Below are 25,883 nucleotides of genomic sequence, written 5' to 3'. Positions count from 1 at the left end.
CTGACCGGTTCGTCCGACTGACCGGTTCGTCCGACTGATCGGTTCGTCCGACTGACCGGTTCGTCCGACTGACCGGTTCGTCCGACTGACCGGTTCGTCCGACTGACCGGTTCGTCCGACTGACCGGTTCGTCCGACTGACCGGTTCGTCCGACTGACCGGTTTGTCCGACTGACCGGTTCGTCCGACTGACCGGTTCGTCCGACTGACCGGTTCGTCCGACTGACCGGTTCGTCCGACTGACCGGTTCGTCCGACTGACCGGTTCGTCCGACTGACCGGTTCGTCCGACTGACCGGTTCGTCCGACTGACCGGTTCGTCCGACTGACCGGTTCGTCCGACTGACCGGTTCGTCCGACTGACCGGTTCGTCCGACTGACCGGTTCGTCCGACTGACCGGTTCGTCCGACTGACCGGTTCGTCCGACTGACCGGTTCGTCCGACTGACCGGTTCGTCCGACTGACCGGTTCGTCCGACTGACCGGTTCGTCCGACTGACCGGTTCGTCCGACTGACCGGTTCGTCCGACTGACCGGTTCGTCCGACTGACCGGTTCGTCCGACTGACTGGTTCGTCCGACTGACCGGTTCGTCCGACTGACCGGTTCGTCCGACTGACCGGTTCGTCCGACTGACCGGTTCGTCCGACTGACCGGTTCGTCCGACTGACCGGTTCGTCCGACTGACCGGTTCGTCCGACTGACCGGTTCGTCCGACTGACCGGTTCGTCCGACTGACCGGTTCGTCCGACTGACCGGTTCGTCCGACTGACCGGTTCGTCCGACTGACCGGTTCGTCCGACTGACCGGTTCGTCCGACTGACCGGTTCGTCCGACTGACCGGTTCGTCCGACTGACCGGTTCGTCCGACTGACCGGTTCGTCCGACTGACCGGTTCGTCCGACTGACCGGTTCGTCCGACTGACCGGTTCGTCCGACTGACCGGTTCGTCCGACTGACCGGTTCGTCCGACTGACCGGTTCGTCCGACTGACCGGTTCGTCCGACTGACCGGTTCGTCCGACTGACCGGTTCGTCCGACTGACCGGTTCGTCCGACTGACCGGTTCGTCCGACTGACCGGTTCGTCCGACTGACCGGTTCGTCCGACTGACCGGTGAAAATGGAAATTTAAAAATTGTATAATTAATGATTGGAAAAACTGAATAAGGTGAAACCGAAATAAAGAAAATTAAAAATTGGAAAATACAAAATTTAAATCGGAAAATAAAAAATTAAAAACTGCAAAATTGAAGATAATGGAACTAAAAAAGCAAAAATCGAAAAGCCAAAGGAACAGGAACAGTAAAAATCGAAAACGGAAAATTGTAACATGATAAACTGGATACCAAAAGATCGAATAAATTGAAGAACATCTGAATCTGAAAAATGGAATACAGTTCTTTAGTTTGAAGAAACTTGTAATTTGAAATACAAATGATCGAGCGTTTTCGGGCTTTCGCGAAACTTTTTATAACTTCTTGAACTTGGACATGTTGGTGCAAAGCTTCTAAACTTTGTTTCCATCTTGAACTCGCGCTTTTTTGTTGAAATTCGACATTTATTCTTTTTCAGGGTAATACTGACTGATTCACTAAAGCTAAGGTCACCTCGATTCATCAGGTTAAATTTTCCTAATTTCACAGCAAACTGCATTTCGTGGAACGATAAATGTACCAAATACAAGGAAATTCAGCTTATGCCTTTTTTGTTCTTCCAAATAGCGGACAGGATATCTTCCGTCAGGACTCCGTGCCCTGTCATCCCTCCCTCTTTGTCTTAAGGCTGAAGCCGTTCATGGGTAGTTCCAATTTTAATTAAACCCACGCTGATTTACGTAATATTTTCGGTATTTACTAGCTTGATTCTGACAAAGTTCCTAATGACATTTACAAACAGCACGAATAACATAAACGCTCTCATGTGCCTACCTTGTGTAATCCCTGGAAGAGTGAGATCACGATCAGCAATCTGTTACCGGTTACAAAAGTTATGTCGCAATGCACTTTAAAATAAAACGACGGGAAAAATCTGACGTTTCGGCCGTTTTTGGTGGCCATTCTCAAGGCAAATATCTGTCTGTGGTTTTTGTTAGATGCAGTTCTTAACACTGCATGCTGTTTTCAAAGCGAACGTTAAGTAGTGAACCGCCCGCAAACAGTTGTTGTGAAATATGCAATCGAAAATGGACGAAACGTCGAATAGTTCAAAAGATTGAGAAAATCAATATTGAAACAATAACAATAACTGAACCGAACCGAATGGCAAGTAGTCGTAGTACTTTAACAGAACTTAACGAACTTTCCAGCAATTATAGAATCATTGTAAACAAGGTAGTTGTTGTGACATTGTAACGCATCAAATGCCAGATTTTACCCGACCTTATTGTTTGTGTTCCTAACCAAGAATCAAAAAACTTGTTATCGATGCACTCCAACGATACTGGAAAGTTCTAACATCGACCTAACTAACCCTTCCACGAATCCGTCTGCTTCGAATAACAAACTGCTTATGCATCGAAAATATTGACCTATTTTGACACAGTCTGGGAATTTTCACACCTCTCCTCGGTCATCAAGAAAACCCTGAGCTTAATTTCTTTGTCCCGGCCGAGCACAAAAAATGAGGCCACGATCCTGTTATCAACCATTGTACAACCTTCAAAAACATGGCACCAACTGCAACAGCAGCAGCATCAGCAGCAACGACAGCAGTTCAATTATCGAGCCAGTCTACCGAAAATCTTTTAGTCATCGACCTGGATTCGCCCCGTGGTGGCTGTTGCCAACCGCCGCGAAACCCCCAGACACAGGGGTGGAACCAATTTTTTCCAACGAAATTCGAACAAAAAAAAATATGAATTGAACGCTTTCATATACCCACAAAAACAGACAGAGTCTCGCTACGTCAGCGAGTGTGCGTCACTTCACATCACATTTTACCACCGCCTTGGCCGCCGCAGCCAACTGCGGCTCGATAGGTGGCTGATTCACCAAAGAAGACCGTCTGTCCTTCCCCCCTCGTGCAAGCAGGTCCCTGCGGGACCGACAGACACAGCAAAATTCGTGCCATTTTTGTACATGTAAACTTCGGTAAATAGCAGCTTGGTGGTACTGTCTCGAAGAACGGCCCCTCCCGCTCCCAAGCGGCCCCTGCCTCAGGGCGGCATGCAGCGCGTTAGTCAAATTTCATATTCAATCTTTCTTTCTCCCCGGGACGAAGGTGGTGGTTGCGGGGGTCATTGTTGAGGAAATCGAAGGTGCCCGATCGGAGCTAGCGAGACGGATAAAGAGAGACAGACAGTCCCAGACATGGCGTGAAAGAAGAGAACGAAATGTATGACCATACTTGACATTGTCTAGGTCATGATAATCGACACGAAAGTTTTTGGGTGCAATTTGTTGCTGGTGCGGTTGACGTTAGCAGCCAGACGGTGAATGGTCGCGCGGTCGGTCGGTCGGTCGGTGATTGTCGTTGGTTAGAACCTGCTGGAAAAACTGTTGATGATTGATTAATCTTCGACGGGGCCGTGTGGGCTGACCTTCAAAGACTACATATTGTAGTTATTGAAGGTCAGAAGGGCAGTAAACTATGCTTTGGTTTGCAGAGGTCGATGGTGGTCGGATCTGATGGCTGCCGGGCAGACGGCACGCAATGTCTGGGAAAAGCTCTTTTTTGGGCGAATAGTTCCTAGAATTTTTTATTTAATGAGTGTAAATCTATTACTCATAGCTGTGTTACTACGCGTGGGAACTGCAGAGAATAATTCTTTTGTTTACACAGTTCCTTTTATTACTCAACAAATTTGTAAGGGAATACTATAGTAGGCTGCATTAAAAACCAACTGACAACTGCTTCAGTTTACGATGATGATGTTGTGAACCCACCATCAGTGCAAAGGCTACGCCAGTGGCTGCAGTTGCTTTTAACAACAAAGTCCAATGTTTCTATCGTATCGCTGTATGAAGGGCCAAAAGGGTTGGATCCATAAACAGAAGCGCTTATGCGCGCTCCTTCTTTACACTAGTACCCAAATTAGCACTAGTTAGACACTGTATACAAACAGTCACACGAGATTTATGACACCTAAACAAACTGGCAAGTCTTGTGTGATGTCCCGGGGAGTAAATTAGAGCATCTTACTTCGCTACCCGGGACATCATTTGGAACTTACCATTGTTTTAAGGCGTCGTGCGACTGGATACAGTGTCTAACTGGTGCTAATTCGGGTGCTAGATCAGTTACATCGTCTAACTTTGCCTCAAGTTGATGCTAGTTACTGACGAGATGAATTCGAAGCACGAAAATTCTACTTAATGTGTATTAAATGTCAACACCAAAATTCTTATATACAGCGCTTTGAGAAAAAATCTAAATCCCTTATGCGCAGCGGCATCCGCACGATATAGGCTCGTACTTCGTATGCGGGATTGTAAAATATTGGAATAAGTTGGAGATTGGAATAATCGGAATTCAGAGACAATTTAATTGCTTTGAAACAAAAAAGCGGTATAAATTCTGATGAAATATGGAAACGTAAAGCCCTACAATTCGCAATAGGGACATCGGATTCGGAAGCCTAATCACTTTTTTGAATGCACTTCAAAATGAAATTTGCAACGATTTATATAACGTTATAAACTTCAAAATGAAATATAGCTTATATGTAACATCAAATTCGTCGCGCGAATCATTTGTTTTTTTGAATTATGTGAAAATTGTGTCATAGTTTCAACACGTTACTGTTATAATTTTGAGATGATTTTCACAATGTTCTTTTAACAAAATATTGCGCATTTAAGAGCTAAAAATGTTGGACCAATTTTTGATAGTTTAACTAAACTTTAGTACCAGGAATCTAACTAGAATTCGTCGATCGCAAACGGTGTATTCAACAACTTGGTCGAAAAGTATGGTACTATGTTTTAATTACCGCAAAGTTCTACTGTATCGACTAAGACAATTGAAAAATTGATAGGTATTCTAGAGTGAATCAGTTCTAAACTTAGAACGGAAAAATAGGACTACGCAGGCTCATACGGACATGATCGAAAGTGAATGTGGAGAATCCTTTGCCTTCTGCTGGTAGAAGTTGGGCATCCCACCCAAGTCCACCCACTGGTCGTTAATAGAACATAACTCATCATAATGTTTTACCACCGATGCAGGCGGATAGAAAACCCTACCCGTCTTTCAATTCCATTGCTTTCGTTTCTCTTAGTCTTAAATTTGCCGAAAATAGCCAACAAAATCGATACACTTTGTCGAGGACTGCAAATCAATTCGGACTTGTTAGCAGGGGTCATTAAATTTTCAACGAAGTGATGTCAGAGTCAATTTTGCATGATATTGAATCCGTGGTCAATTCGCATGAGCTTCATATTTTTATGAAAACCCGCATAAACGGTGGCCAGTACCTCCAAATCAACAGCCAACGCCATCAGCGAGAAAATGACGCTAATTCCAAAGAAGACAGATTCACACTCATGATATTCAAGTATGAGAACTAAAAAATGGATAAAGTGAAGACCCGATTTTATCCAGCTTCATATGAAAATTGATAGTTGGTAGTTTGATGGGCTCTAGCAGACGAATCAAGTTGAAGTCGAGTAAATCCTTTCTTGAGCATATTTTTGTCTTGGAGATCCGAAATGATGTGATGTGATGTGATATTAAGCCACCATCAGCTCAAGGTTTTTCCAGTGAATGCGGTTAGACTTACAGTAGCCCCGAAATAGTTTATCGTGAGACCTTCACATTATCGCTGTTACTAAAAGGAAATCAAAAAGGGTTGGGCGGGCCCGTCAACAGAGACACTTACGCATACCTCGCGGGGAAAAAAGAATCCCTTCCAACAATAATATTCCAGCCAAAAGGTAAAAAATTTCGCTATACATGCTTTACCCACCTGATGGTTTGTTTGGAGAAGGGTGCGTCAAACTCATATTAGACCTTCTGAAGAAAACAAGTTTCCTTCAAATGACTTGGGCTGGCTATCCACGTTCCCTCGTCCAGTCCTCAATTCGTATGATACCCTGGTGCTCCCAGCCCCTCCCAGTTCTTAGTTGCTTTAAAATGTATTTAGTGCATGTGATATAAAGTCAAATAAAGCATATTTTTATCTTGGAGATCCGAAATATGCAAAAAAAAATTATCTTTTTTTTAAATTTTGCACTGTTACATCACTAAGCACCGTATCTAAGCTGACTGAGAACGGTTGCTTTGGATCCCATGTTCAACTATTGAAATATATCACTGAAACTCAGCATGGACTCAGTCCGTAAAGTTCCGCAGTAACCACTCTTCTGTTGTTCATGTCTTATATCACATACACATTGTCCAGCGATCTATAGATGTACTCTATCTACACCGATTTATCCTTCCGCTACTTTCGACTGGATTAACCACGTCATAATTGTTACCAAGATGGATTTGCTTCGATTCGATTTCAATGGTATTCGCTGGATTCGATCATACCTGAGAAACCGCCGACTTGCCGTCAAGACAGGCGATTGTTCTTAACCTCATTCGAAATTCCGCAAGGCAGCCATCTCCGTCCATTGCTTTTTCTACTGTAATTCAACGGTATCGGCTATCATTCGATGGTGATCCAAAGATCTACTTCAAAATCCAAAGTACAGAGGACGCTGTATTTCATCAATGAAAATGGGTTAGTTTTACTGAGTAGCGTCAAGTGAACCGAATTATCCAAGAGAACTCTAAGTGATGTAGAATCGAAAGCCCCCTTAACGTCGAAGAATACAGATTCCGCTTGCTCTTTACGAACATGTGCCAGTAGAATTTCCGATGAAAATAGTGCAAGACAATCGTTCGGCCCCTTGGATACAGGAAAGAAATCCAATCGGCCGATACGAATTGTGATCGGAGGCTGGTTTACCCGATACATGGATAGCAGTCACGCTCTGCTGTCTCCAGTCACGTGGAGCAATGTTCTGCACAAGAACCATTTGAACGAATTCTGCAATCGGCTCTGAACAGGATTAGGCAGATTCTTCAATAAATTGAACCCAATAGCATTATTCTTGCGTAGCAGGAATACAATTAAGAATTCCATCAGGGAAAAAGGTGAGTCAATTGCATAGTTTTCCGTCGATACGTCGCGCTCAATTTTACGCATAGAGACAGAGTATGGGCATACATTCCTAGCGTAGTCACAAACCCATGGCGTCGAGTATTCCTCGCTTTTGTTCGTTATATTTCAATTACGTATTCTTATAGCAGTTCGGTATACCATCGACAAACCGGCGCCAATAACTTTTTTCGTGAGAGGCACAGCATTTAAACTTGTTTCACATTTTTTCGCATTAGCATCGGAACCCTCTTTATTCCACCACGGGTTGGAGGATCGTCTGTTTATCGTCGTTTTGACTTGAACCGATGGCATCGATGATGAAGCCTGCGAGGAAGTCGTATTCTTCGTACGGAGGAAGCTTCTTCACCATGACTATAGCATATGTGATCTTATTCTCATATTTCTTCTAATCAATGTTTTGTGTGAGATCATACGAAACATAAGTTGAATCCACGCGACTTGTACCGTTATTTACTAAAACAAAAATTAACAAATGATCGAAGCCTTTGGGATTGAGGATTACCTACCAGGTGTAATCCAACTGCAGCATAATTGAACAAAGTATTAAGTCTGAGTGGCTTAAAAATTCTTCTCATATCACCCTTGTTTAAAACTCTCATATAGAAGTAATCGCAGAGATCGTATACCAGAGATCATCTATTATCATTCATAAGGAACCTCCATGATGCTCCATGGGAGTTGAAATCTCCTAAAACTAAGAACGGAGCAGGTAGGTGTGCCTTACGTGCCCGAGGGAAGGTGAATTATATTTGAGGTTTTGATCCCAAAGTTAAGCAGTGCGGACCCAACGCAGGTCACTCTAAAAGAGTGGAATAAATGTTCATCCCATCTACGAACGATAACGAACGCAATTGCTCGCATTCAAATATCTTAACTAACTGAACCGCGAAGTCGTTAAAACGACTAACTCCGTGCTTCAGTAAATCTTCGACGGTCAGACTAGACTCGACGATCGCACCATCAATCTCCACGTTTCGTTAGGGTACATATACGCAGTACTCCAACGTGAAGAGCTGATCGCAAATAATAGGTTAGACAAAATAACGCGAACGCGTGGTTTGATTTAACCTTTGTAATTTTTGCTTACGGCTGAATACAGTTCTGTTGGGGGGGGGGGGGCACATCCTCAATTATCTGCCTGGGAAAAAATATTACAATAAAACAAAAATAAATGAAGAACCAAAACCTAATGATAAATTAAAACTGAGTGTTACAGTTCACCGCACTTGAATCTCACGTTCAATATCGTTATGTTGTCTTCATCCACTTCGAATACGATACTGTGAAAATGTGAAAAAACTGCAATTTCTTCGTACGAACCATACAACGCTTTGTAACCTGGTTAATCGAAGAAATCATACAATACCGCTGTATTTCTTCTTAGTGGAGAAAAATCCTAATTAATTTTCTTTCCATATCCAGGAGAATTAATTAGAACCAAATTTGTGCGTTAAGGGCACAAAACCTATAACTAAATTAGTTATGGAATTTGCGTTTCGAATTCGTCTCATCAGAATCCGATACTAAATTAGCGACAGCACTAAGCTAGCGCCGGATTGACGCTAGCTCCCAAAACGAATACACGATTTGTGGTTCTGAGCAAACCCCTAGTAATGCATGATGTCCCGCAAGAAAAAGAGTTCATTTTAAGCTGATGAGAACTAATCAAATCGAAATATTTTTTTTTATTATTATAGAGGTTTTAACCTTAGAGCCGTTCGCCTTTTTTCGAATTAGAGAAATCTCTTTTGGAATAATCTTTAACCCTATGTGCGGGGTTGGGAAACGAACCCAGGTGAGCTGCGTACAAGGCAATTGATTTACCAACTACGATATGCCCGTCTCCAATTGAATTGAAATATTTGGTTCGGATAAGCAAGAAAAAAAAATGCATCTTGCATTGGATTGCAACGCCAAACCAAATGCTTCGATTTTGTTAGCTCTCATCAGATCAAAATTAACTCCTTTTGTTGCGGGACCTCAGATTAAAATTAACTCCTTTTGTTGCGGGACATCACACCAAGTATTGAGTTTGCTCAGAAACACAAATCGTGTTCTCGTTTTTTGCAGCTAGCGTCAATCCGGCGTTATCTCAATCCTGTCACTAAGTTAGTGTCGAATTCTGATGAAACGAAGTCGAAACGCAAATTCCATAACCAGCCAAGTCACCTCGTTACACGCGAAAACTTGAAAGTATACAAACAAACCACAACGCGACAAATATCATAGCCTGCTTAGAAACTGACGGCCCACTCACAATGCAAGTCGAGCGGAAAACACAAATCCATTCGAAGCAGATTACTCAAAACGCAAAAGTGCAATCCGATGCGCCAATGCAATAATGCAATGCAATATGGTTGGTGGTGGTCAATGCCAAATAGGTGCAGCAACAGCCAGCAAGAGAGTACTAACAGACAAAGCGCCCAGTAGGAAGGTGCAAGGTTACACCTAGCTTCTCCCCGATAAGACTTAGACCGCGTGAGTGAGTGAGTGTGCGTGTGTTTTCCGAGACCGGGCCAAACGATCCGTTTTCTGCAATTTTGCGGTCAATGTAAATTGTTATCAGCAGCTGATGGTGCGGTTTTTGCGACTGCCTTTCCACACCTCAGAGACAAAGAAATCGGACACGGAGGAAAGCGAAAATTGTTCCACCTCCTATTTCCATCACCCCCTCACATAGTCTATCCAATCCATGAAAATGCGCAAATCCGAAGTGATTGACCGATAATGCACTGAACTTGCCGTCCGTCTGTGTATGTATATGTGGATTTTTGTTGTTGCAAATGCAAGTGGAACACTCCATATTGGGAACACCGTCAATAGAAAGTGGTTTATTTTGTTGATTACATTTCCTTTCGATGCAGTTAATCAAATAATGGAAATTATCACACTTCGCTTCTTTTTACTCTACCTTACAGATCTCGTAAACGACGCCCGTCATACTCACAGGACGATCGGGAATATTACAGTATTAACGACGACGACCCGATGGATGAATGCAACGCGGCTCTAGTACTTATGAGTCTGTCCTGCTCGCCGAATTCATCCGTCACGGGTAAGTGTCAATGGGAAAAAAACATTATCATCAATCTAAGAGTTGACAAATAGATGGCGTTTAGACGAGCGAGAATATTCTAATGGTAATAGGTTTGTTCTAGTACTTCATTTTAGAACCCTTTACTCTGTAATAGCAAAAAATGCCATTGTTTGCTCTAGAGAACTCTAGTTGAAGTGTGGCCATGAAGAAGAAGAAAACCTATGATATATGAAATTCTTGACAAACATATGATTACGGCGTAAAAACCAACTGTCAAAATTTCGAAAGTTGGTTTTTACGTCGAGAATTTGACGTATTCGCAATAGAAATATTCATTCATAAATTCATCTTGGCCACACTCTATCTAGACCACTTTAATTTACTTCAGTTCCAAAGAAATAAAGGGGAAGAGACGAAGACAGAAATGATATTCGCCCTTTTGCTCTGGGAATCTTCCAGTTTCTTCTGGTACTGGAACAAACCTGATTCAGTTCAAAGTATACCAATCGAGTCAACCTTGAAGAAGTAGTGAACAACGCAGCTCTATCACGAAACGTCATTTATCCAATCTTTTCCGATTGATCATTTTTAATCAAATTTGCAAACGTTCAAATTTAACCACAACCCCCGCTTCCAGGCTGGGAAACCGTACTGGGTTCCAGTTCCGGCAGCAGTACCACCTCGTGGAGCACCGGATCGACCACGCCACCGCTCAGCGAGGATGGACATTCCACGCCACCAAACAACAGCGCCAGCGCCACCAGCAGCAGCGGTATCAACAGCAATGGTAGCAGTCCGGGCGATAACATCAACAACGGCAACAACAACAACAATAACGAAACCACCGCTAACATCACTGGATCGGCAACGGAGACAACAACGGCGATGGAGGCGATGATGGCTACCAGCAGCAATAGCAATAGCAGCAGCACCACCATCACCACCACCAACACCACGACCACAAACGACATTGTAATTCGCGGACCCCGGACAACATCGTTTTCCAACTCGGACGAAGGCATCGGAATGGACTACAGCGAGGATATGAAGAGAAAGCGAAGGGTGAGTTGCTTTTTTTTTCTTTTTCCATTCTACCGACGAAACTGGCAGCCCTGTCCAAGCGTTATTATTGTTTTCGCAAAGCTGTCAATGATGATTCGATTACCGACCGTGTCGCCACCTTGTCTACCGCGAACAGCAAACAATCACAAATCGCACATTCATCAGAGCTGTACACCGAGTAAGCGCAATGTCTAATTATGAAAAAAAATTTGCGATAAGTTGCTCATTTTGGAAATTAGCTGCGAGCTGGTAAAGTTAGTTGTTACCGTTGTACGACCACAGGGAAATAGTAGCTCATTACGCGCCGTTTTTCCGATGGTGATGGCGATTGCAGTGGCGCGGCGCGGCGTCGGCGGCGGCACGGGACGGGCCCGGGCACGTGTGCGCCATTTGCAATCGTTCGGTGTTTTTTTTTCGTGTTTGCAATTCGAATTGTGCACGGTTGCAACTACCTATACAATGTATCTCTAACTCTAACTCTATGCGGAAAAGTGCGGCGGACGGGAAATTATCCAAACGATAATCACCTGTGCTGGCAAAATGCGCCAGACCGAGTACCAGTAGTGCCAGCCAGTGTCGGCATCAGCTGATAATGGCACTTTGCAATTTGATGGTTAGCAGCGCAGAGAGGGGGATTTCCGCACGTAATTCCGATGTATGGCAGTTGGGTAGGCGAGGAAAATTTTCCGTGTTGTGCGGTTTTGTATTCGAAATTGTTCTATCATTTGGTCCAAGTGTTGTGTACCGTAAATTAACATGCCGAGAATCTATCCAAGGTTCCAACAATTATTAGGACGGTCGAATTCTAGATAATTCTCGACAAACATGTCAAATGGTCCTAAGTACGAATGAGAGCCTCTCTTTGTTTACTTTCTCTTTCGATTATTACGGCGTCATCTTAAAACTTTTCAATATTGTTTCAGGATATATCGAAAAACTGTGATTTTGACTAGCTTATTCTGCTAAGAGTTGAGTAACAAACGTATAAACTGCCGAGTTATTAGCGAAAGAGAAAGTAAACAAAGAGAAACTGTCATTTGCACTTAGAACCATTTGACATGTTTGGCTAGAATTGGTATTAAAATTTGAAATCACGTATCTTTCCAATTTCCAAGCAACTTAAAGGGGATATATTCTATTACACTGTATAAAATTCAGTGTTTTCCGTGATTTTTCCAGGTGATTAGTAAAAAATCTCACGCAAACTAGCTAGATAATAATCAAATACGGATTAACGAGCTCCAATTGCAGACTTTATACTCCCAGATTTGTGGAGACTAAAACTGTAAAACTAGCAACCATGAACATAACTGGCATCACGGAAGATCCCATAAGCTGTGCATGGGCACAGGGATGCCATTATGCCAGATTTATCTGGCACAGCCAGAGTTTTTTACAGCTTCCAGACAAAAAGATAAACCTCTCATTCTGCCAGATTTTCGAATTATAGAAGTGTTTGCACTCACATTTTGAAAATTTGGACAAATTTTCCCAAATTTATTAAAAAGCTATTGATAAATTTTGATGACTTTGAGGTCGCTGTTAAGTGACAGATTTTGCCTGACATTTTTAGTTGATCTGCCAGATATTCTTTGAAAAATAGTGGCAACCCTGCATGGGCATCAAGACGGGCACATTTTTCTATGGATGAGCGCGGCTGTAATTTTTTTTTCGGTGAAGTCGATAAAACAGGAGGATATGAGGAAGAAAAGTGTAAACAAATGACGTGGGCTTTTCTGTTGCCATAAGTTTTGCTTCAGTTCGGTCATAATTATTTTGACGTAGGACTTACGTCTTTCTTTACTATACTGGGTGTCATTTCAAAATTTTCAAAGCGGATGCGTTACGTACACTTTGAACCTTAATAACTTTTCTCCTACTAAAGGAATTACTAATATTGTTTCATAAATCGAAAGGAAAACGTTCAACGCTTGCTATTGATACCTTGTTTGCTATGTAAAACTTGTTTAAAAAGTTCAAAAACTACTTTTAATGCGAATCAACATTAATGCTAGAACCTATAAATATGGGTGTCACAGTTTTTCTTAAAGCCAGACGTGTCTAAGCCACAGAGCAGAACACACGTACGTGTGCTGCTCAACGAGAAGCTGCATTTGGACTACCAACCAAATCATAGCTACTGCCTTATCGCTGCCAACCAAGAACTGACGTCGCCCTGCGTGAAATTCATCGCTTTCAGAAGTGGACAGAGTTACTAATTCGCAAGCTGCTCTTCCAGTGCCTGGTCCGTGAGATTTCACAGCATTTCAAAACCGATCTACTCTTCCGGAGCTCAGCCGTAATGGCCCTCTAAGAAGCCAGCGAGGCCTGCCTGGTTAGTTTGTTGGAAGATACCAATCTGTGCGCTATCCATACCAAGCAAATAATCATCATGCCGAGCGGGAAACGGCGAAATAATATTCACAACAAACGGTTCTTATTAGGACCAAAAATCGTTCTCAGAAGAATTACAATTGAAATTTCCATTTCGTGCTTTGGAAAATGACTTCCCTCTTATCGGGTTAGTTATTTTCTATAATAATATCCGAAAAATGTACGATAAAACTAATAAACTGACCAATTGGACGGAAGCAAGAAAATACCTACAAAAAATTGAGTCAGAAAAGTGACATTGACGGAAAAATGCTTCGATCGTTTCTAAGTGTTTGGCAGTTGAAGTTGCCGATTTGTTTTCCAACGTCAATTATTTGCGCTGTGCTGTACGGAACAAACAGATTTTTGCGCGATTCGTTGGGAAATAATCAAAACAATTGTGTAGTAGATTCCGTAGATTTTACCGTAAATTTTGATAGATTTTGTAAAAGCAAAAGCCTGCTTTGATTGGTGGTTTTTGCAAATCTTTCAAGAACATTAGTGAATGTGGCAACCCTGCTACTAAGCGAAAGCCACACCAAAAAGAATGATGAAAATATTTTCATTTGTCGCACAAAAGGATGGACTTCCATCTGCACTAAGAAGTTTATAAAAGAGATCGCATTGCGATATACAATGCTCATTCGATGTGAGCTGCGAAAGGGGAATGTTCGTGTATGTACGCAGCAGAAGCGAATTCGGGCAAGGTTCGAATCGTTAGAAAGGATTCTCGTCTGGTATCACCAAAAATAGTTATCTGCAAACCGTTCTTATTAGGATGAAAACATAATGGAGAAAGAATTGAATTAGAAAGTTCCATTTAATAACTTGGATTGAGTTTGCGCCTGTCAATTCTTCTGTACATGTACCAGTGATTCATATAAGCAAATGTTTATCAAATTAATCTACAAACCCGAAGGTTTTTGCAAGTCCTAGAAAATCAGTGAATGTGGCAGTCTCATTCGACATGAAATTTCCAGTAAACATTCATTCAAAAAGTGCATTGGTTCAAATTATCCATGAATGTCATATGATATGCCCAAGTTGAGTCCTACGTCAACACCGCGGTTATGTCCCGGACATTACCCACTCCTAGTTTTTATCGATAGTTTCGAGATAAAAAGTGTCCCTAAGCTTTGGAATCAGAAGATCCGATGTGAAGCTCGGCCTTTTCTATCTTATCATCGTGCGCCAAAGAATTAGGATGCTTGTCCGAATGTTTATCTTTACTTCCAGGGGCCCGGATTCCATGCTTAATTTTGCAAGTATAAAACTAATACACTCAAAAGTGCCAAATGTTCCCACTTTTCTTTCTCTTCATATTGGATGGGCATCCTCTCGCGAAGCCTTTATGGTTTTTGGCTGCCCTTTTTGACAATTCGTTTGGTTGTGCTTTTTGACACTTCGGTCTGGTCTGTGTGTAAGGAGTCTAGTACGAATTTTATACAGCAACGCAAACAGCTGTTTTGTACGTCATTCCTGTAGCAATCGTAATTATTCCATTTTTAATAAAACATTCAAGAAAAATATTCTGAAGGAAAAAGATGTTACATGTATAACCTGTGTGATAAGTTATCAACGCGCTGGATTATGTCAATAGACTTTTCAACGGCTCATGTACGTACACGTCACATGATACAAATACTCCATCACTAGCTGGTGGAAAATAATAAACAAAGACGGCACAAGCAAATGGGATTGTTTTCAACCATGAAACTGCATTAGTGCTCGTGAGACCAGCCGGGAAGAATTCAATGCTTTGTTGAACATGAAACAGATATCTACGGATATATGTGTTCCCGAGGTTTCCTGGGAAATACTTTATTTCATGATTACGTGAAGCTGACAATCGTCGGACATAGGCTAACAGACATAACATTATGAGGAAATTACTTAAAAACATTGATCCGCCATTTTTCTCAGTACACTCGCTCCACCTTTTATACAAGGTCCCAAGCACTCATTTGCTAGTGGGTTACATCCCAGGCTTGAGAACAATTTTTCACTAATGACATATCCCCCGCACGCTTGTTCATATATCAGTGGCGGCATCATCGCAAATGTGGCCATAGTCCCAACTACAAGTTTATTTGAAATGACCGTTAAATTGTTTTCGAGTATTGTGTTTGTTAGTCTGTGGTTGATAACAGCCCTGTCCACGCATTTAAACTTTTCTGTCAAATGTTGTATTATGTATAATAAAAAATACTTGAGGGCGGCTGGCCCTAGTAGTACAATAATCTGGAGCATTGTCAGCATTTCAAAATAGCTAATCAGGCAAAAAGTTTGTACGCACCAAGCGAATATTACATTCGCGCAGCCGCCACCACGACCGACCTAAAATAAGCTCCTCTGTTCGTTAAGTGGAATATTTATTAAGTATAAATAAGTGAAATTACTTGTGTCTAGTTTCATCATGTTCGAAATATGGTACTAATTTATCCAATGTAACCCTACTCAGTCAGTCCCGAAAAAGAAAAGATCTTGCTTAGTTTTTGGTTCTTTTGAAACTCTGGGCGGCCGGCTACCGAGAGTATCCTATGTTTCCTAAACAAAATCAATTTGAACTCCACACAGCCGACCGTGGGAGTATAGCCAAGAAAAGCTAATCTTGTCTGCGTAATGGGCCGGATCAATATCTATTGTAACAGTATTTAGACAGAATACTTCTTCTCTGCGGTATAATTATTAGCGATACTTCTTCTCAACGGAATAATTATTTGGTTGAAAACAACCGAGTGATAACACGTTATACAGACAAAGAGTTATGATAGCGCGAGATGTTAAAAATCAAGGAATGTATTTCCTATTTTACGTATCGGATGATTTATAAAATACACGTATACAAGCGATAATAACGACCATAAAGAATTGTTAACCTGATACATGGGCTGGTTGGCAATAACGGAACTTGAAATTAGATTCATAAAAACAGACGCGGCGAATTTTTAATACGTACCCGCGATCATCGATACTAGTCAGATTAAAGTCTTGTTGCGGCTGATTTCTGATCAGATATTCTTTATTACGGTAGTGTTTCCTTGATTAGATCTGTTCGCACCCTCTCATTCTGGTACTATCGGCAGAAGGCTGATATCACCCAGTCGTCGCCGGTCTAAGGACCAAATGTCATCAATAGACTTAGACTCGCGTGGAGGCATGAGATAGGAGACTTGTGATAACTAAAAACATTAAAAAACAAAGAAACGACATGCACTAGGCTGGCTGTTGATTCGGAGGTGCTGTCGTCACTGGTTGGGCAACCGTTACACAGTGGGACATAAAAGAAAAAAAATGTAGCAAAATTCTATAGCGGCCATGTTGGTTGAGCATAAAATTCAAAATGGCAATATAACCGGAGCAAAATTCTGTTGATTAATACACTTTTTCCCTTTCCAACGATATGGTTATACGAAGTAAGCAGCAAAGCAAAGCTAGATCGGGTTCGCGAATATGCATCTAGACAACCACAACAAGGAGTCTAACGATTTCCACCAGCAACACCACTTTCGGAAGCCAACGACTGAGGACCACTAATTGGAAGTAAAATGTTTACTCTTTGATACCCATGTGTGAAAAGTGATCCGGTTTCAGAAAGAAGTCTCCCAAAATTTCGTAAATTTTTCAAAAAACGGAGCGCAATTAATAGAATAGATAATAGAATCTTACCCACAAGGAATAGAAACTAACCCTTCGGATTTTGGATGCGCTTAGTAGTCTCTAGCTAATTGAATATTGTTAGAAAAGCAAAAAAATTAACATGACTTCGTAAATACCACAGATAGAGTTTTATGATGTTCCAGAAAGTCATTCGTCTTGTCAAGCTCCATATCTTTCCAGAAAAAATCACCGATCTATCTCTGGAAAAAATATTTCCATGGGTCATCCAAATATAAACACTGCTGGAGACTGAGAAGAGACTTCGTGTGTTCAGCAAAGATATTCGCGAAAGCAATATCCACAACTTTACCGAAAATGTCAGCTCATATCTTCTTCAAAAACAATCAATTGAAAAAATCTTACTTCTAGGAGGATTAAATCATAGCAGCAATTACCAATTACTAGTCGAATCACTAAACTACACGAGCCAAACCAAGGTTCAGATATAAAAAGTTAACCACTTTGATAACACAAAAGTTTTACCGATACATATCGAAATTGCCAAGAAAAGTTATATTAAAGAATTGACTTTTAAGGAGCCATTCACAAACAACAAGTAATAATGTTAAATGTATTAAAGATAGAGACGTCTTCAGCTAAGTTGTTGATACAAGCATGCTGTAGCAATTTTGGCGAAGATATAATCTTAAGGTATCTACTTGCAAGAAAGTTAATAAATATATCTCACTTTTAGGGAGATTAATCATTGAAATCACAGCCTCATATGAAAGGACTTGTAATGTCCACAAATTCCACCGAAAACTATGATGACCCAAGTTTAACGATTTAGTCATAATTAAAAGATCGCACGATTAGTGAAAAAACACTGTCGGATGGTTCGAAAAATAACATTTGTCTAAAATAAATATTTTAAGTAGCTTAGATATTCTGAATTACATTTTTGGTACGAAAGAAAGCTTATGTTAGCTTAGTTTAGCTTAGGTAGACTGCCCGTAGTTGCACTTCGTGGTTAACCAAATGAGTGAAAATGTACAATAAACTAAAAAATGATGTTTGATTGAAGCAAATCAAGATGGCCAATAATGACGACGGCCACGACAAATGCTGTTATACCGGGAAAGGACAGAAGTGTTAGTTCGACACTCGCTGTTGATAGAGACCGAGCTTACCTCCGCATTTCCATGAGCATCACTGGAAAGGAATTGTGTTATTAGGAAAGGGAAAAGATCAGGAGGTATATCTTGGTAGACGAAATGATCTTAAGGGCGAATGGCCCATCCAGGTTAAAGCCCCAAAAAACAATACAACACAATACAATATGATCTTTGCAAAATGCAAGAAAATCATTTACGATCAATTTCCAAGAGTTTTTATCGAACATTGCTTCTTATGTATACTTCAATGATAATTTTCAGATTTGTATAACTTGGTTTTTCTAGTTCTCGTTCAGCTTGAGCTCGAGTTTGTGCGACCGCCCCTGGTTTCAATTTCCTTATTGAACTGGACTTGCTAAAATTTGCTGAAATCATCACGGTTAATACCGAAAAAATATCTTCAATAAAATTTCTGTTCTATGTTTACAGAAGGGAAACTAACACAAGAAAAAAGGAAAAATATAATCTCGAGTAGATTAATCGAGGGTACTAAACAAATCGATCCTTCTACAGAAAACTATTTTGAGCGGCCTAAAATAACTATTACCTTTTTTACATTTTTACAACCATTACCTGTATCGAAAGATTTACTCTATATGACAGATACACCCAAAAAAGAGCGATTCCTTTTGAACATGGAGCTCTTCGCGCACAGTTTGAGGTGAGCACGCTCGAAACGAAACTGAGTCAGGCTCTAACCCGACAACCAGTCAAAATGGAGGAACTGACCGCGGTTGAAGATAGAACCAGCGACCCAACCCCGGATTGGAGTATGATTGTCTCTACCCCGGTTGGCACCGCGGGGAGGTAGGAGATAGGAGCTATGTATAAGAGGTGAATAGCGACATAGTTTGTCCTTAAATTTTGGCGCGAAAGAAGGACTAAAAATGAGTATTAATATTCATTGCGATAGTTCCAAAAATTACTTGTCGTTATTAACCTAATGAAAATTAAAAATATCTCAAATTCAATTCAGCATGCCGAAATTACTCAAAATTTTATTCAGGAAATCTCGAAAAATAGTTGTTTTAAAATAATTTTAATAAATACTAATGTTGAATTCAAATACTTTTTATTAACAAAGATATATTCAATTCCTTCAGTGAACAAATCTTTTATCAATTTTCTCAGGGTTTTCCGCAGTCTGCGTTGGTGGTATAGCAGATGATGTTGAAAACTCTCTGCTAGTTTTGAGTGCTGTTTGGGAGCTGTTCATAAATGTATCAATGCCGGGCTCTCCGTTGTATACCATCTGTTTACAGGGCTGGCACGTGGTAATCTGACCTAGATACATAAAAAGTGTGATCTGAGCAACGAACATAGCTTGTATTTAAGTTCGTGAGCTCAGCTATCAAGGGGTTGTGCGTAATTGTAATATGTAATGTGTCAAAGACTCTGCTTTGGTATCTGGTAGTCAAACTTCGATTTTGTTATCTTATATTTTCTCGGGGATCTTGACTGGTACACTCAACGATGCAATCATGATATGCACGGTACAGCCTTCTAGACATTACTCGTGTACAATATCAGTAAGTAACGTATTTATTGTATGATGGAACTGGATAAAAGCTACCACAAGCCTAAGTTTTATGTTCACTTGCAACAAACGTTCCATTTCACGAACAGTTGAGTAAACACGACAATAGAAATGGAAGTCATGGTTCTTTGCCGTCGCACAATCAAAACGGGTAGAACTGTTAACAATTATTTAGCTCCGCGTAGTTATAGTAGTTGACTGAGCTAGAGAGCTAATTTTGAAAAATGATTTATTTCTTGGTTTAAAGTAAATACGTCTGTTTGCATTTTAAATAGAAACATTGTTGAATCAAAGTAAAATTTGTTAAATCTAACTTCAAACTTGTTTGTTCGGTTAAACTTATCATGATTTTTTTGTTTCAAAAGAATTATTTGTTGAAATTATAGAAAAGTCAACAAACGAATTTGTTGGTAATTCCAAGCAATAGCATTGATTGAACCAAACCTGAAACCAGTTTGTCACTATATCAAACGGGAAAATTGTTATTTAAAACCAAAATTTTCTTATTTTTACTGATTCTTTTTCTTCGTGTACGTGGAATGGTACTCTCTGCTCAAACATAGATGGCAGGAGTATAAAACATGGAAACGTAAAATAAACGATTAAACCTCTCGAGTGGTGATTCACTGTCATATTTGGAGAAAAAATCGTTCTAAACATAGCATCAAATCTCAACCGTTACAGAGTTATTGATCTTTTTGTGTTAAAAATTTTATTTGTCTTAAAACACCTCTAACTCAAAAAGTATACTTTGTATTTCAAATCTTTTAGATCCATTGGGAAGGTAAGAAAATTTTCTATTGAATGATGCCCTCACATGTTTCAAATAATAAGTTTAAGTAGCCTTTTCAAAGTAATTTATTCAAAATTTATCAATTTTGATCGAATTTTTCGTTCATTTCTCGAAAATCTTTATAGTTACCATCATCATTTTATTAATTCAGATTATTAGTCTTGAAGAGCTGCACAATTCGTTCTTTGACATGATGCACTTATCTTTTCTGGTTTTCATGTGTTTGGGTTATTGATCTTATCTATTTTTATCTCATTTTCACTAATACTAGCTCTAATTGAAAAAGTGTGGCACTTATCGTACTTTTTTTTTCTTTTCATTCGAAAGCCAAGAAAATTTTACAGAGAAAAATGAATTAATACCTTTCAGTTAAGTGAATTTTGCATTCCTTTAGAAGTAAATTAGTTTAAAGTGTTATTATTAGCATTTTCGGTAATTTTCTTAAAATAGTAAATAATAAGGATAACCATTATTATCATGTAAATAATGCATCTCAGCAAGTTCTACAATTCTTTCTTTGACTCCATACAATTACCTCTTTTTGTTTCCACGCATAATAATTTTTATGACATCGTTTCATATGCAAAAACAACGATTTCGAACCCACTACATTTGTGGTGAGATCATGCTGTGTTAACTATTAAGTAGCAGCGAAATGAAAAAAGATAAAGTGTCAACAAGTTATAAAGAAAGTTAATCAAATGAACAATAGTAACGATTATTTTGTAGATTAATAATTATAAAAGTTACAAAACTCTTCGAAAAACGCTAATTATGAGCAATTTTACTAGTAAAAAGTAATTTAGTAGTACCCTTAACTAAGAGATATTCGTGCATAGATCAATAGAAAGTTTTCTCAGTTTTCCAATGAATCGTCCTAAAACCCTACTTTTAGATAATAGATATTGCTATAATCATAATTCATTGCTTTGAAAAAATTAACGAAAACCGCCTCAAAACACTAACTTTTAACTACTTTACAACTAACAGGTAATTAAAACTAATTAACTGAAAGATAGAGCACACCATTCAATAGGAAAATTGCACACCTCTCGAATGGAACTAAGAGATTTAAAATACAAAGTATACTTTTTGATTTAGAGGCATTTTAAGACAAAGAGATTTTTTACACAAAAGGTTCAATAACTCTGTAACGGTTGAGATTTGATGGTATGTGTAGAACAATGTTTTCCTCCAAATATGACAGTCAATCACCCCTCGAGAGGTTCTTAACCATGAACCAAACACACTGTATAGTATAATCCTGTAAAATTGTAATTAAGCAAAAAGTATTGATTCAAACCTGTTCAAAGTGAACCCTTTGTTCACACTTGAACATTTACTCATAAAATTTCACAAAACTTTTTTTTTGGTTTGTGACAATAGGGTCTGATTGCTTTAACAAAATTTTTGTTGGTTTTAACTAAAAGTGTAAAGTAACAAACGAATTATGGTTAAATTGAAAATAAAACAATTTAAAATTCGTTCAGTACGGAATAACTCAATTTTTGCACTATTTGCTCTGAAACAAACTACATGATCTACATGATACATCTCGTTTTTTTCTCGTTACATTTTAAACAAATAAAGTTTTGAGCTTATTTCCTCAACTCCCCTATGATGTAAATTGTTCTAAAGTTGCCAAACTGCCGTGATTATTTTCAAAACTTGTCCAGCATTTACTTCTTGTTATAAAACCCCCGGAATCATAACGTATTGCCTATTCCTAAGCGAATAGCTCGCTCTCCACTTCACCCGGAAGACAATTATTAACAGGCTCGAACAGTTATATCAGTGCCAAACTTCATCACCCGTCATATCCTCCATTCTCACCTCATCATACGACTATTCCATCATAAACTATGAAATACCTTGTACTACAATCCCACATCAATGCTACCCGGGCCGCGTATCCTTGACGACAGCGCACCTAGCAGCACCTCCATCCAACCGTAGATACGCACAATTTTTTCATGCAAATCGCACCTGAACCACCTTCGAATTCGCCTAGCCTACCTTGCTGGTCGAAGCACACGCGTTTGAATACACTTTTGATTGCTTTGGTATAGTGTTCACTTACCACACGCCACTCCACACAGTCGGTTTGCAGTAGTAGTAGTAATAGTAGTAGTAGTTCTGGGGATGGCAATACCACCCCCTTCCAGCAATCAAAGTCACATTCGTCGGTCGGTTACCATCACACCACGCCAACGACGCCGACGACGACTACTACTACTACCACAACTACTACCGTTGTGCGCAGCCTGTTAAGCCAGTCAAGCTAGCAGCAGGCAGCCAGCGCTACGGCGCGGCTCCGGCACTGGCACTGGCACTGGAGCCGCCATACAAAGCACGATCGCGCACTGCTGCTGGAGCACCGTGCTTTGCTTTACTTTGCTGGCATGGACGTGTGTGAGTATGCTCGCGCCCGCTAGCATACGGAACGCAAGCCAAGTGTGCGGGGAAAATCATATGATCGGAGCGTGTGTAGGTTGTCTGAAAGTCGTCGGGCCCGAGACTTCAGTCATTAAAATTTGACAGTGCGGTGCAGCTGTGTGTGCAGCAGTAGCAGTAGCAGCACGAATCGCGGCGGCTTTTCGCTTTTTTTTCGCTGTCATCTTGCCTGTGTTGCATGTCTCGCGAGTGACGACGACGGTTTTTTTATTTTTGTTGTTGTGTTCTGGTTTCGCCATTCCGAAACTGCATCTCGTTTTTTCGGTTTTATTCCCGGATATTTCAAGGATAGCCGGAAACGCCAACGACCTGCTGTTTTGCTGCCGAGTCAAGAGCGACGAGGAGGACGAGGGAAAAACCGGTCCTCCCTACCCACCCCGGAGCGGAGGTACGGGCGCAAGAGCGAGAGCGAGAGCGCCCGAATGAGACGTGAGTACCTTTGTGATGATCCGATCAGTTTGCCATTATGTTTGAGGTTATGATGGTTGATGATGGATGGATGATCTTTACGCGAGACGCAACTGTGCGATTTGATGCGCGCACACCTTTTGGAAGTGCAGCACAACTGCACATCGTAGAAGCAGACGGAGGAGGAGGAGTGCTAGGTGGCGGTGCTGATGGTGGTGGGAATAGATAGCCATTTGATGGTCACATGCTGAATGAGTGATGTGCGATGCAGTGTGAATCCGACAAATAACAGCAGCAGCAACAGTAACAGAGCTCCATCGGTGGTGGTGGAGGGGGAGTACAAGGTCCAAAATATGCGCTACAATGACTGTAAAGTAGATTGAGTAATGAGCACTCGCTACATCGTCGGTTCATGGGTATACCATCGAAAAGGGGTTGGTGAGGTGAGCTGAGGTAGCTTAGCTGTTTTGTGTTGTTGCTGATCAGCGCCTGCTGCGATGCAATGGTGGTTACGACGATGCTGGTATTCGTGTCATTGATATGCGCGCAAACGAATGTTTTCACGATTTTTTCCTGCACTTTACATACGAACTGCACTACACGATGGTAATCGTCTCCTTCTTCCACTTCTTCGCTTCCATCGACTTCTTTTGACTATTATTATATTTATATTGTTGTTTATGGCTGCAGTCGGTGGTACCACCAGCAGCAGCAGCAAGCATTATTACACAAGAACCTTGAAGCAAAACCAAGCCTGCTAGTTGTGGTGGTGCTTCGATGGAATATCGTTATGCCATGGCACTTTGAGTGCATGGATTTTCCAAGTGGAACGCGAGCAAAGTCAAATCGCTGCATTGGTAACGACATGAGTTTAACCAATAACAACAACAGCAACAACAACAAAAAATCAGCTGAATGTCAGCTGGAGAGCAAACGACTTCATCGATGGTCGTTAAAACATGTTAAAATGAAGTACACAGGCACGGCACGGCATAAATTCGGTTCGTTTGGTTTTAAATTCATTGTTTTTTTTTGGTTTCGTTACAACCCGCGTGAAGGTGATTTTATTGCTATTTAAAATCATGAACAGGGTGAATTGATGAGTTCGAATGCAAGACAATTAGTTTGCGAACCGTGTTGTTACTGAGAAGTGCAATGCACACGATGAGAATGTATAAAGAAGTTGCCTGAAAACAATAACACAATTTGCAATCTAACAACGCCGGCCCTTGGAATAACTAAATGAGTCATTTTCTGTAACAACCAATGAGATTGTTTACTCTGTACGATTTAAAAGCAAAATATCTTTGTTTTAATTTATCCAACCTGTTGACAGATATGTTTTACTTGTTAATCGCATAGTTTTCGTACCGTCGAGAATATCTGATTGATCGGTACTTCAATTTTGTCGTACTAATGTACCTATACAGTGGTAGACATTCGTGTAGTCGCACCCGAAAAAACAATATTAAAAATATTCGGAAAAATCGAGCATATGTAAGTTCTACGGGAATTAGTTGTTGTCCTAGTGACATCATGAATCAGGCACGCAAAAATAGGCAACCAATGTAAAATAAGTTGGATTGTTGTGTTCAACAATCAACAACAACAACGAATTCATCTCGTCAGTAACTAGCACCAACTTGAGGCCAAGTTAGACGATGTATCTAGCACACAAATTAGCACTAGTTTGACGCTGTATCCAAACAGTTACAAGACATACGTTAAGCCTGAAGTGGCTGGTAAGCCCCTAGTGATGTCCGGGGAAAGAAACCCAGTACTGGTTTACTGACGAGAAAACGAACGCTCGGCCTTTGGCTATTCAATTTTTGCCACAAAAATCCACCCTAAATTTAAATTAGGTCTTATGTCCTTAATTCACAAATTGGTTTAATTTATCCCTTTTTGTGAATATTGCATAGTGCCAGGCGTTTAGCTCCATGCAGCATTCGAATAAACAGCCTAAAATGTATTCTACTTCACTCCGGTTAATATTTGACATTATCCGGAAGACAAATAAACGGCCTTCTCGAGAAAAACGAAAAGCTGATAATACCGCCATGGACATGGTCCAATTTCACCCCTACTGCATGGTGTTTACATAGTGTTTTAAATGGGATCAACCTATGAAAACACCATCACCATGTACCGGTAGATTCCTTATAAAAACCATATTTTGGTGTATTTATGGGTTACTAAGACCATTTTATGGTTTTTTCATGGTTGTGAAACTATTTAAAAGGGTTGAATAGCGTTTGAACCTATGAGAATTTGCTCGGGTTGTAATGGGTCGGAATCGGATGACTGCAAGGTAAATTCGTGCGCGCCAAGGAAG

General features: G+C 40.6%; 1 protein-coding gene across 1 annotated transcript in view; it reads left to right on the top strand.

Moving 5' to 3' along the window:
• The window catches only part of LOC131685212 (zinc finger protein 704-like), a 305,912-nt gene that overhangs the window by 155,449 nt on the left and 124,580 nt on the right, over positions 1 to 25,883 (top strand). The window contains exons 3-4 of the mRNA XM_058968778.1: positions 10,028 to 10,164; positions 10,784 to 11,208. Coding sequence (XP_058824761.1) covers positions 10,028 to 10,164; positions 10,784 to 11,208 — 562 coding nt within the window. The remainder of the gene's footprint in view (positions 1 to 10,027; positions 10,165 to 10,783; positions 11,209 to 25,883) is intronic.

Source organism: Topomyia yanbarensis, chromosome 2 (genome assembly GCF_030247195.1).
Source record: "Topomyia yanbarensis strain Yona2022 chromosome 2, ASM3024719v1, whole genome shotgun sequence".
Lineage (NCBI taxonomy): Eukaryota > Metazoa > Arthropoda > Insecta > Diptera > Culicidae > Topomyia > Topomyia yanbarensis.
Note: the sequence above shows the minus strand (reverse complement) of the source record. Positions and strands in the feature narration are given on the sequence as shown.